We start from the raw sequence: 12,174 nt of genomic DNA, 5'->3' as shown, positions 1-12,174 counted from the left end.
CAACACCCACCCCCAAAGAAAAGAAAAATCTAATCAAGATGCATCCTCCACAACCCATCCCCCAAATAATGTCCATCCTCCATCACAACCCCCTTCCCCTTACTCTTCATATCCTCCGTCCCCATCTTCAACGTCCCAACAAGACAAGCCGTCTCCTTCCCCTCCGCCAAAACAGCAACCACCTGTCCCGCCTCCAACGCATTCTCCTTCTCCGGTAACCGGCCCCCGGGACTCGTTAATCCGGGCGCCATGAGCGCGGCGCCGGCTAGCACGAAGCGGATCGCGCCGCGGTCGATCTGTACGGTTGGGAGGGCGGTGGGATATTGGTGGAGGAGTTTTAGGTGTGGAATGGGAGGGCCGTCTTGGGGTTGGTAGAAGAGGGGTGTGGAGTCGATTGTGTAGAGGGTGCATTTTTCGGGACTATATTCAGATCACTCTTGTTAGTATTGGGCTTTTATCTGAGGTTCGGTGTGAATGGGGGTGGTGGTGGTGGTTGTTGTTGGTGGGGTGTGTTGTGGATGTGAGGGGTTGGGTTTGTCTATCTTTTTTTCATATAGATGCGATATAGTGCGATATCTCTTTGTATCCAGGTATGCATGAAGGAGAATGGTGCAGGAAGTAGACAGAAGAAAAAGGAGAGGTACAGTTTAACAGCATCGAGCTGAGCTTTCTTCGGCAGGATATCATCAATGTAAGGTTCGAAGCCTGGGTATGCTTCTACGAAGCGTTGGCGGAGGCCGCGCTGCACGCTGGATTTCACTTTTGAGCGGTTGCTCGGGGGGATACTATTGATTTGAGTTCTTTGTTAGTAAATATTCCTTGTGAGGTAATTTGATGTGTTTTGATGTGTATGGAGAGTGGTTTCTTGAGTGATTTGTTTTCTTAAGCTGTGAGGTCATGGGCGTGCGTCGGAGGTTTGGGCTTGGGTGCTTGCGCGGGGTTTCTTTGACTTTGGGGGTGTCGGGATAGGAATTGAGAGGATCTCATGTCGGAGGTGGTTTTCATAGCTTGATATGGTGTTTGCTTACTCTTTCTTGAACATTTTGGGTGGTTTTCTGGTGTTGATGTTGGTTCTTGCGATGAGGTCAAACTGCGCGCTTGGCGGGGTGAGGTTGACGCGGGGAAGGGCTATCGATGTCACGTGTTGGATTCAGTTATTCGCGGATTATTACTGTTACACTATGAAGCACATGATTTTTTACGGAGAAAAATGGTTCGTGGTATAAATTGTTATTTTTCATTCATATCATCTACAATTTAAGGTATCTGACTTAGCCACGGGCGGCACCGGCTTTGATCAGGAGGATATCACCGTCCTCAACGACGTAGTCCTTACCCTTGGTCATGACCTTACCGGCGGCCTTGACGGCGGCTTCATCGCCGTACTCACGCAGAGTGCTATAGTTGTAAACAATGGCCTGGATAAAAGTCTTCTCAAAGTCGGTGTGAATGACACCGGCAGCAGAAGGAGCCTTGATACCCTTGCGGATGGTCCACTGGCGGACTTCATCGGCACCAGTGGTGAAGAAACTGGCCAGGTTCAGAGATGTACGCATGGTGGTGATCACCTTGGGCAAGGCAGACTTGGTGTTCAGGTTCTTGCACTCCTCGATGGCCTCCTTTTCAGTCTCGAACCGGGTAAGGCGCTCCTCGAAACAGGCCGAGAAGGGAATTATAGGGTCACCAGGAGAGTTTTTCTTCACCCATTCCAGAACATCGGGAAGGCGCTTATTCTTCTGGCGGATGTAGTCTTTCTCGCTAAGGTTGACTAGGTAGACAACAGGCTTAGCAGTGAGGAGCTGGAGGGGGTTGATGACCTCAACCTAGAAGTTGTTAGTGCCAAGCAAAAGAAGGCATTGACTGCGATAATAATAGAAGACAAAACAATATCAGATAGGACGTAATCTCATGTGACCTCGCGTTGGTATAAATTGAGGCCCTTCGACGAGCTGGGTTATATTCGAGCAAAGCTCTTATTCATCATTTGAAATTGTGCAATGGGTCTTATATGGGAAGAAAAGAGAAATAATAATCACATACCTCTTTGGGGCCCCAATCGGCCTTGCGGACATCCTTGCCGGACTTCAGGTGCTCGAGGACCTTGGCAACAGTAGCTTCCTCCTCGCGCAGCTTCTTCATCTCAAGTGACTGACCACCGCGCTTCGTCTGCTTCGTCAAGCCCTCCAGAGCTTTCTCAACAAACTCAATATCCTTGACACGGAGTTCCTCGCTGATGATGTCCAGATCACGAGCGGGGTCGACGTCACCCTCGACGTGAATAATCTCAGCATCATCGAAGCAGCGCACAACTTGGAAGATAGCATCGACGGCACGGATGTGGGACAAGAAAGCGTTACCGAGACCAGCACCGGTAGAGGCACCACGAGTCAGACCGGCGATATCATAGACCGTCAAGTTGGCAGGAACCTGCGACTTGGGCTTGTAATGCTCGCACAACCAGTCGAAACGATCATCGGGAACGATGACACGCGCCTCTTCGGGGTCAATGGTGGCATAGGGGAAGTTGGCCGGGTTACCCAAGTTGGACTTGGTGATGGCTTGGAAGAGCGTCGATTTACCGACGTTGGCCAGACCAACCTATGGTATGTTAATGTTGAACATATTTGTTTTCCTTGACAGGACTACATGGTGTGTTGATGTGGAAAGAGAAAGAGAAAAAAAATTTCAGGGGAGGTGAGGATAGTGTGCTTAAATAGGGTTAGGGAAAAAAAGGATGGCTGGGAAGTGGGCGAAAAAAAAAAAAAAAAAAATAGCCGGTGGGGTCAATGCTCACATACGATACCGCTCTTCAGGTTATTTCCTGGACGGCCCAGAAGGACCTTCTCTTGTACAACAGCTTTCTTGGGAGGCATCTTTTTGTTGGATTTCTTCTTCTTGCTGGAGTAGCTCCGGTAAGAGAAGAAGGAGAAAGTGGACGGAGGGGTGACGCGGGGACGGCAACAGTAGGATTGGAGGCGCGAGGCCAAAGCAGGACCAGCTGCGGTTCGTTCTAATCGGAGGGGAAAAGAAAGGAAAAGAAACACGGAGGGGGATTGGATGGACGACGTTTTGGCGGTGCCCACAGCTTGCTGGTGGGCGAATTGAATGGGAAAGAAGAAAAATTTAGGGAAGAGGAGGGGTCAATGAGGGGTAGCAATTGTCGATTACTGGTACACCTGATGTCTTCTGTGGTCGAGTGTGAAAAGGCAAAATAATACCAAAAAAAAAAATTTCAACGTGTTCTCCGAATGCGCAGTTCTCTCTCCCTATGACGCGCTCTGCTCTCTCGCCTAAACATACCGTGACCTCTCCTTTCGCTCCATCTCACCGCCCACGTGAGTAGATAGCCCTCGTCATGTGGCCTGTGCTTGCAGAAGCATGGTATATTACGTCATAAACACAGGCATTCACGAGATTGTACGGAGTAGTATAAGCTGGGGATACTAAAGAATCATGAAGCCAAACTGATAAGACCTATCTGGTAATATGCAAAACGGGATATATTAATTGACTCAGACCTTATATACTTTTAACAACCCGACGGACAAAGTCCTTATATATATATAACTCTTGTGCTTGTTATGTGACTAATATACATCCTATCCTCCATTGACACAGGCGGTGGTTCAAATTAAACAGCATGGGCTGCAACAGGAAACATTATAGTGTTTGTTTGGTTGGAGTTTCTCAGTGGACCGCTTCATGGGTTTTCACTCTGCATTCATATTCGCGTGCATTGGGTATATTCATAAAGATTTCCATCATAATAACGCCGTGGAGAGGTGAGTGGACCAAAAGCGAACGATAGGCCAATCCACCTTAAGAGATGGTCATGGCCAATGTTGGCCTGTTGACAAGACTTTAAGTCGACCATACACCCCATGAACCTAACAGTGTGGCGGAAGCTCGCTTCACGCTCACACCCACATGCCTTCTATGGCAAATGGTTATGCCTGGAAAGCAAGAGACCCTTCTACTAGCCGGTTGGTGCATTTAGATAATTTGCGCACAGAACATCTGAGTTGCCAGCTCCAAAGGTAAGAGATGACGGTCATCTGAACCACAGGCATTTGCCATCTTTCTTACTTTGCAAATTGGGACCAGGTCGAGTCTTGTCGGCTGCATAGCATACCTACATTGTGGCCTTTACTGCAGCTTCCGCAATGGAGCGGTATTCAGCGCACTGCTTCACAAGGCGCCGTATCCCCTCAAAAGCTTTGCAAAAAGCTTGAGAGGACAGGAAATCCTCTGTCCGGTCAATTAGTTTCAAATTGTATCCTCGATAAGCATCTTGAGGGTTGCGTATGATACTCCATGAGAGCGTCATTGACGCAATCACTGGGTAATAGATCAAGGATCTTGAAGAAACGTTAGCAGCTTCTAAAGCGAACCTTCCAGTGACACTCACCCAAAAAGGGGTGTATTATCCTGCGATAAATATTTTGTAAGGTTGATAGATGCTCTAGCGGCTTTGGTGCAGAGTGACGTAGACAGTAATACCCGGGGATTAGATAACGAGGCGGGCGAGCTCGTGAAGTCATCCTTCTCCAGAAGGTCTGTCCCAGTGCTCAAGCCCCTGGCGACAACACGACGGTGAATTGCAATCACGCAGTGGAAGTACGAATAATGTAGCAGGAGTAACACAGGAGAGATTTTTGACCGGTGGCCATCAGCCACGGCCTTTTCCGGCTGATACTCGGGCGGAATGCTTCGTTTCCACTCCTGAAGCTTCTCGTCTAACACTCCAACCGAAGCGATGACCTGGCTCAGTGGCCTATCCTCCGCAGCTGGGGAGTAAAGATCCTTATATAGTTGCCCCTTGATAATAGCCAGCTGGCAAGTTGACCGGAACGCATTGAAGCTCCCAGATAGATCACTGGTTGGCATGCTGTACTTGCTGTCGGTTGGTGCTTCCATTGGTAAGGTCACACTGAAGTCTTCATCGCTTTGCGCTGGCGGTTCAGAGAACCGAAGGGATAGCCTGCCTAGAGTTAGACCCAAAATAAAGTATAACGCCATCCACAATAGCCATACTCTCGATCTAAGCAATAAGCGATCCAAAACAGTGTCCGCTTGTGCTGAATTCCCTCCGAACACAAAGGAGAGCCGCCTTCTGTCTTGCCCAAACCAAGTTCGTGACAGATGCGAATAGCAGCGGAGACCAAAAAACCACAAGGATTCTCAGCCGATGTCCCCAGAAGAAAGGTAACCTATACCAAAAGTTAGTTTGAGCCACGCGCCTAGACACATGAGTGCCGAATCATACCAATAGTAGGAGCGCTTGGAGACCCAACAGATCTGGTGGGCCAAAACAGAGCTCATTCACCATTTCTAAGGCATTTTGGATGAACAACCAGCTTTTCTGATGATGATCTGTCCCGGATGCTTCTTGAGGGCGGATCATGTATGCTGTTGCTAGTACTGCATTTATGCAGGCCCATTGGCTCGGTGTTTGAACTCTCATGTCCAAGCTTTTCTGATTGAAGAGTGATAGCAGCTCAGACCGCTGAAAAATTGGGAATAGCATATTGAAGTCCTCGATGTAACTTTGCACGAGGGAGACAATTTCATCTTTTGTTGGGAGTGAGCAAAACACTCGGCTGGGGAATGCGCCATGGAGAGGACTATTGGTTGTATTTTCATCAAGATGTTTCGCCGATAGTAATGAAGAGAGATTCGCTAACGATAGGTTTCCAACTTTTTGAGATATCCACTCCATCCCTTTTGGAGAGATAGCCGAAAAACCTAGAATGATATCAGCTGAAATGGATCTCAGCTATAAATATTAATATCGAGTAAGCGGAAATCTGACCTCCAGCAAGTGGTGCATCGACCAACGACCGCGGAATGGAGAAAGATGCAAGACAAGGCGGCCAATCTTCCACGCTTTTATATGAGAATACTATGCCTGGATTAGCACCAGCAATGCTAGTAGTGCTCATGGCGTTTGGCTCCCCGCCAGCGCAAAAATTTCCAAACTCCGGGTCACTTGCGGTGTTATTATCGGAGTGTTTCAATACAGGGACATTTGAGCATAGAAATTCTTGAGCAGCATTTGTGTTACTTTCGCTCAGTCTAAGCCCCATATCAAGTAATCGAGACTCCATCCGTTCGATGTTCGTTTCCAGTCGGTTGATCATCACACGTCTTCACTCAGCATGTAAGACTTCTGCCGTGCAAAAATATAATATTGACACTTCAGTTCTACAGTACCTTCTCATATCTGCTCTGTATCTCTCCTCATTGCGCGCACCAGAAGCTCGACGCTCTCGACATATAGAGCATCTGAGTGTTGCGCCGAAGTCCCCACCTTGTTTCTTGTGACGGCATGCGCTGCAAACCTGGGGTTCATCAGTAACATATTGTGGCCATATGAGCCGGACCGCGCACTTTGTGTCTTGAAGGTTCCTGTTTCGCAACCCCTTTATCTGCGTGCGCAAGTGTCTTGGTCATGGGATCAAGGGGTATATGTCGACGAGAATCATCTTGCTGGCTGTTGCGACTCATTTTTCGATAAACTGGGAAGTCGACAAGTACTATGTGATGATGTTAAGAAAAGGTGGAATAGAAGTGATGGGGAAAGGGCCCCAAGGATTTGTCGTGGGGCATCGTGATCTGAGACTTTGGTCTAGAGCGGAGTAACGACTGTCGATCTTGAGACTCAGGACAGGCCTTATTCGGGAAATCCTCCAGCCGAATCATGTTGCAAAAGCCTATGGCCGGATCGTTGCTGGGACTAAATCCTTCGCATGTCTTGGCAGGCCCGGATGACGGATGTTCGTTCTGTATTGTAACTTACACAGTATTGATACATCTCAAGTTCGCCGGGCCATTGACTCCCGTTCATCTCCGAAGACATGGGATCGGTTTGATGACCTTCTGCTAATCGGCTCCAGGCTGCAGCCAGGTGGGGCACCCACGTTTTGTATCCCTCGAGGCACATATATATACCATCAGCATGCCCCGTCCGATGATGTGGTTGGCTCGGAAATCGGGTGTCAACCGTAAGTCCTTCTAGATCACATAATTGATATGGTAGGGCTCGACATATCAGGACAGCCATATTCCGATAAGGCACTGCTCGGGCCCCGGACGTTCGCTGTGCAGCGGAGTGTCCATCCGCATCGTTGAGCATTATTTTGCCCCTTGGATGTGGACCTTTCTCGCGGTGGTTTGCGCGTAGAGGATTAGACTGGAGTCCTATATAATCATCTACTTGCCCCTGTGGCAGTTGTATCCTTAATTAGACGGACCAATTTAAGTCTTTTTAGGCATGGTCTTTAGTTTTTATACTGATTGATTAACGTAAAGCTTTGGTCTCCACCGGCAAAAAGGCATATTTCTACTCTTGTGTCGCACTTTTCGTGCATCGCCGGTTACGCCAAGGTAACATTGCCAACTGATCTTCGGTCTGCATCGTCAATGGAAGGAGCAGTCTGAAGCCTGAGGCCAGTCAAGTCAAAATGTCCTTCTTAGGGACAGTCAATCCAAACATTCCCCAGCAGCAGTCTGTGGTTAGCCACAACAACGCGCTGCGGAGCCATGGCGATACAGATGACGATACTCCAGTCTATGAAACTCCATCGACTGCAGCCACTCAGTATGGCGATCGGGAAAAGAGCGAGGAGGCGTTGACATTGCAGGAGGATAACGAAGAGAAGATGGAGGCTCGGGTGGGTGATTTAGCTCGACGACTCACTCGTCAATCGACTCGAGTCTCTGCGAAAGGGGCCCTTGAAAACCCATTCTTTGTGGAGGACCCCGAATCTACTCTCAACCCTGATAGTCCGAATTTCAAGCCAAGAGACTGGCTCAAGATGCTGCTCGCCATTCGATCCCGAGACCCCGAGCAGTATCCAGATCGAACCGCCGGTGTTGCCTTCAAGAATCTGAACGTTCATGGATTCGGATCTCCGACAGACTATCAAAAGGATGTCTTGAACTCGATCCTAGAGATAGGCACTATTGTCCGCAAGTTGATGGGGATCAAGATGCAAAAGATCCAGATCCTTCGGGAATTCGATGGCTTGGTGAAAAGTGGTGAGATGTTGGTGGTGTTAGGAAGACCGGGAAGTGGGTGTTCCACGTTCCTCAAGACGATTTCTGGGGAAATGAACGGCATTCAGATGTCGGATGACTCGACACTCAACTATCAGGGTATGCATACACAATTTCCTTCGTCAACTCCCCACTCCCACCAACTTAGCTTTTCATTTGTGTATACTAACCGCGACGCTTAGGCATACCTGCAAAATTGATGCACCATGCGTTCAAGGGTGAAGCGATTTACTCCGCCGAGACTGATGTTCATTTCCCACAGCTTTCTGTTGGCGATACTCTGAAGTTTGCAGCGCTTGCCCGAGCTCCTAGAAATCGCTTGGAGGGCGTTAGCCGGCAGCAGTACGCTGAACATATGAGAGATGTGGTAATGACAATGCTTGGACTATCCCATACAATCAATACTCGTGTCGGCAACGATTACGTCCGAGGAGTCAGCGGTGGAGAGCGAAAGCGTGTCAGTATTGCGGAAGCCACACTGAGCCAGGCACCGCTTCAGTGCTGGGATAACAGCACCAGAGGTCTTGATAGTGCGAATGCTTTGGAATTCTGTAAGAATCTAGCCTTGATGAGTAAATACGCTGGCACTGCTGCCTGCGTGGCTATTTATCAGGCATCGCAAAACGCATATGATGTATTTGATAAGGTGACGGTGCTCTATGAAGGACGACAAATCTATTTTGGCCGAACGACGGAAGCTAAGCAGTTTTTTGTGGATATGGGATTTGAGTGCCCCGACCGGCAGACAACAGCTGATTTCTTAACGTCTCTTACCAGCCCTTCGGAAAGAAAGGTCCGCCCCGGGTTTGAAAACCGCGTGCCTCGCACTCCAGATGAGTTTGCCGCTGCATGGAAACGAAGCGACGCTCGGGCGAAGCTGATTATCGAAATCGAAGAGTTTGAGAAACAGTATCCCATTGGCGGCGCCTCCTACCAATCCTTTATCGATGCCCGCAAAGCTATGCAGGCGAAGCATCAACGCGTCAAATCCCCTTACACGATCTCGATCTGGGAGCAAATCTCTCTTTGCGTCGTCCGCGGTTTTCAGCGCCTCAAAGGTGATTCCAGTTTGACGGTAACTGCCTTGGTTGGCAACTTTATTATAGCATTAATTGTTGCCTCAGTTTTCTTCAACCTTCAGGATAATACTGCCAGCTTTTACTCTCGAGGAGCTTTACTGTTCTATGCAGTGCTTCTAAATGCGTTCTCCAGTGCCTTGGAAATTTTGACTCTGTACGCCCAACGGCCGATTGTGGAAAAGCAAGCTCGTTATGCCTTCTACCATCCATTTGCAGAGGCTGTTGCATCTATGCTGTGTGATACACCTTACAAACTTGTTAACTCAATCACTTTCAATCTTCCGTTGTACTTTATGACCAACCTACGGCGTGATGCAGGGGCTTGGTGGACATTCTGGCTCTTTTCGGTGGTTACAACCTACACCATGTCAATGATTTTCCGAACGATTGCAGCGACATCCCGCTCTCTATCTCAGGCACTTGTCCCTGCGGCAATCTTGATCCTGGGCATGGTGATCTATACTGGTTTTGTTATCCCTACCAGAAATATGCTTGGCTGGTCGCGTTGGATGAACTACATTAACCCCATATCCTACGCCTTTGAAAGCTTCATGGTTAATGAGTTCCATGACCGTCACTTCGAATGCTCCCAAATTGTACCATCTGGAGGAATTTACGAAAGTATGCCGATGCAGAATCGGATTTGCTCTACAGTTGGAGCAGACACTGGTTCAACGATTGTTCAGGGGTCAGTCTACCTTGAACAAAGCTTTCAGTATGTCAAAGGGCATTTGTGGAGAAACCTGGGTATTATGATCGGCTTCCTAGTGTTCTTTGCTTTCACGTACCTTGCGTCCACGGAATATATCTCAGAGCAGAAATCGAAAGGTGAAGTGCTCTTATTCCGACGTGGTCATCAACCTAAAGTAGCCCTGGATAAGACCGATTCAGAGTCGCCCGAGCCAGGCGGTGCACCGAAAACCGATGAATCTGCTCCTCAAGCTTCAGCAGGAATCCAAAGACAAACTGCGATCTTTCAATGGAAGGATGTCTGTTACGATATAAAGATTAAGGGGCAGCCTAGGAGAATTCTGGACCACGTGGACGGTTGGGTTAAGCCCGGCACCTGTACAGCCCTGATGGGTGTCTCAGGAGCAGGTAAAACAACGTTATTGGATGTGCTCGCCACACGCGTTACTATGGGAGTTATTACTGGCGAGATGCTTGTGGATGGACGTCCTCGTGACCAATCATTCCAGCGGAAAACAGGATACGTGCAGCAGCAGGATCTTCACCTGGCTACATCTACTGTTCGCGAAGCCCTCAGGTTTAGCGCAATACTGCGTCAGCCAGCACACGTCAGCCACCAAGAGAAACTTGACTATGTTGAGGAAGTTATCAGACTCCTTGGTATGGAGGCTTATGCTGATGCAGTTGTCGGAGTGCCTGGAGAAGGTTTGAACGTGGAACAGCGTAAACGTTTGACCATTGGAGTTGAACTTGCTGCAAAGCCCCAACTTTTGTTGTTTTTGGATGAACCTACTTCAGGTCTCGACAGTCAAACCTCCTGGTCAATCCTGGACTTGATCGATACTTTGACCCAACACGGTCAGGCAATTCTTTGCACTATTCACCAGCCCTCTGCCATGTTGTTTCAACGTTTTGATCGTCTTCTTTTCTTGGCTAAAGGTGGAAGGACAATCTACTTTGGTGAAATTGGCCAGAACTCTTCTACCCTATCAAGCTACTTTGAGCGCAATGGCGCACAGCCCCTATCACCTGGAGAGAATCCAGCCGAGTGGATGCTGGATGTGATTGGAGCAGCTCCAGGATCCCACAGTGATATAGACTGGCCGAAGGTGTGGCGCGAAAGCCCCGAGCATGCGAAGGTTAAAGAACATCTTGATGAATTAAAGTCAACCTTATCCGTCAAGCCAGCGGAAAACTCTGACTCAGAGGCCTTCAAGGAGTATGCGGCACCATTCTACATTCAGTTGTGGGAATGCCTGATCCGTGTCTTTGCTCAATATTACCGCACACCAAGCTATATCTGGTCTAAAACAGCCCTTTCTATTCTGACCTCCATTTATATCGGATTCTCTTTTTTTCATGCCAAGAATTCAATTCAAGGGATGCAGAATCAGATGTTCAGCGTATTCATGTTGATGACGATCTTCGGTAATTTAGTGCAACAGATTATGCCTCATTTCGTCACACAACGGTCACTATATGAAGTCCGTGAGCGACCATCGAAAACATACTCCTGGCAAGCCTTTATGACAGCCAATATTCTGGTTGAATTGCCCTGGAATACTCTAATGGCAGCGCTGATGTTCTTCTGTTGGTACTACCCGATCGGGCTGTATAATAACGCGAAGCCTACCGACGCAGTGACTGAACGAGGAGGTCTTATGTTCCTACTTATCTGGGTATTCCTACTCTTCACTTCTACTTTTGCCCATATGGTTATAGCAGGTATAGAGCTGGCTGAGACAGGTGGTAATATTGCTACTTTGCTCTTCTCTCTCTGTCTTATCTTCTGCGGTGTCCTTGCGACCCCAGAGAATATGCCTGGATTCTGGATTTTTATGTACCGTGTATCACCGTTTACTTATCTGATCTCTGCGATGCTGTCTACTGGTCTGTCAGGGACCGATGTTCAGTGCGAGGCAGTTGAGCTTCTCCACTTTAATCCCCCGGCAAATCAAAGCTGCCAGCAATATATGGCAGCATATATCCAGGGAGCCCAGGGTTATCTGCAGAACCCGGAAGCCACAACTGGCTGTGCCTTCTGCACGATCAGCAAAACTGATACGTATCTTGCCGCGATATCTAGCAACTTTGATGATGCCTGGAGAAATTTCGGTCTGATGTGGGTGTATATTGCGTTCAATATTGGCGCAGCAGTTTTCATTTACTGGCTGGCCCGTGTCCCTAAGGGAAAACGAGCATCTGGTGCTACATAGCCTAGATGATCTGCAGCTCTTCCGTTCCACGTTCAAGACTGACATATGTTTTTGCGAATATTTGCTCGGCCCATATCCTACAGTACTTTATCACACTCACTGGTCTTCTATGTTCAAAGCCTCACATCATG

The 12,174-nt window shown here is 48.3% G+C and overlaps 4 protein-coding genes across 4 annotated transcripts; 1 reads left to right on the top strand and 3 right to left on the bottom strand.

The window, feature by feature from the left end:
- Positions 1 to 29: 29 nt before the first annotated feature.
- Positions 30 to 1,042, bottom strand: F9C07_2235564 (putative RNA-binding protein with PUA domain protein; the record flags this gene model as incomplete). The annotated part of the gene is made up of 3 exons (XM_071509974.1): positions 30 to 420; positions 645 to 785; positions 1,029 to 1,042. The coding sequence occupies 3 exons, from the start codon at positions 1,040 to 1,042 to the stop codon at positions 30 to 32; spliced, it is 546 nt and encodes a 181-aa protein (XP_071367768.1).
- A 172-nt stretch (positions 1,043 to 1,214) lies between these two features.
- F9C07_2286138 (P-loop containing nucleoside triphosphate hydrolase protein) lies at positions 1,215 to 3,271 on the bottom strand. The gene is made up of 3 exons (XM_041294022.2): positions 2,799 to 3,271; positions 2,041 to 2,598; positions 1,215 to 1,823 (listed from the first exon to the last, which is right to left on the bottom strand). Exons 1-3 carry the CDS (start codon positions 2,871 to 2,873, stop codon positions 1,272 to 1,274), a joined length of 1,185 nt encoding a protein of 394 aa, XP_041149276.1. The 5' UTR covers positions 2,874 to 3,271; the 3' UTR covers positions 1,215 to 1,271.
- A 231-nt stretch (positions 3,272 to 3,502) lies between these two features.
- On the bottom strand, positions 3,503 to 6,621 carry F9C07_1757128 (fungal-specific transcription factor domain-containing protein). The gene is made up of 7 exons (XM_041294023.2): positions 6,391 to 6,621; positions 6,214 to 6,341; positions 5,813 to 6,147; positions 5,267 to 5,745; positions 5,035 to 5,210; positions 4,409 to 4,981; positions 3,503 to 4,358 (listed from the first exon to the last, which is right to left on the bottom strand). Exons 1-7 carry the CDS (start codon positions 6,505 to 6,507, stop codon positions 4,133 to 4,135), a joined length of 2,034 nt encoding a protein of 677 aa, XP_041149277.2. The 5' UTR covers positions 6,508 to 6,621; the 3' UTR covers positions 3,503 to 4,132.
- An 842-nt stretch (positions 6,622 to 7,463) lies between these two features.
- On the top strand, positions 7,464 to 12,043 carry F9C07_8414 (ABC-2 type transporter-domain-containing protein; the record flags this gene model as incomplete). The annotated part of the gene is made up of 2 exons (XM_041294011.1): positions 7,464 to 8,157; positions 8,241 to 12,043. 2 exons carry the CDS (start codon positions 7,464 to 7,466, stop codon positions 12,041 to 12,043), a joined length of 4,497 nt encoding a protein of 1,498 aa, XP_041149278.1.
- Between the last annotated feature and the right edge of the window lie 131 nt (positions 12,044 to 12,174).

Source organism: Aspergillus flavus, chromosome 6 (genome assembly GCF_009017415.1).
Source record: "Aspergillus flavus chromosome 6, complete sequence".
NCBI lineage: Eukaryota > Fungi > Ascomycota > Eurotiomycetes > Eurotiales > Aspergillaceae > Aspergillus > Aspergillus flavus.
The sequence above is the reverse complement of the archived record's forward strand: the minus strand, read 5'-3'. Positions and strand labels throughout refer to the sequence as shown.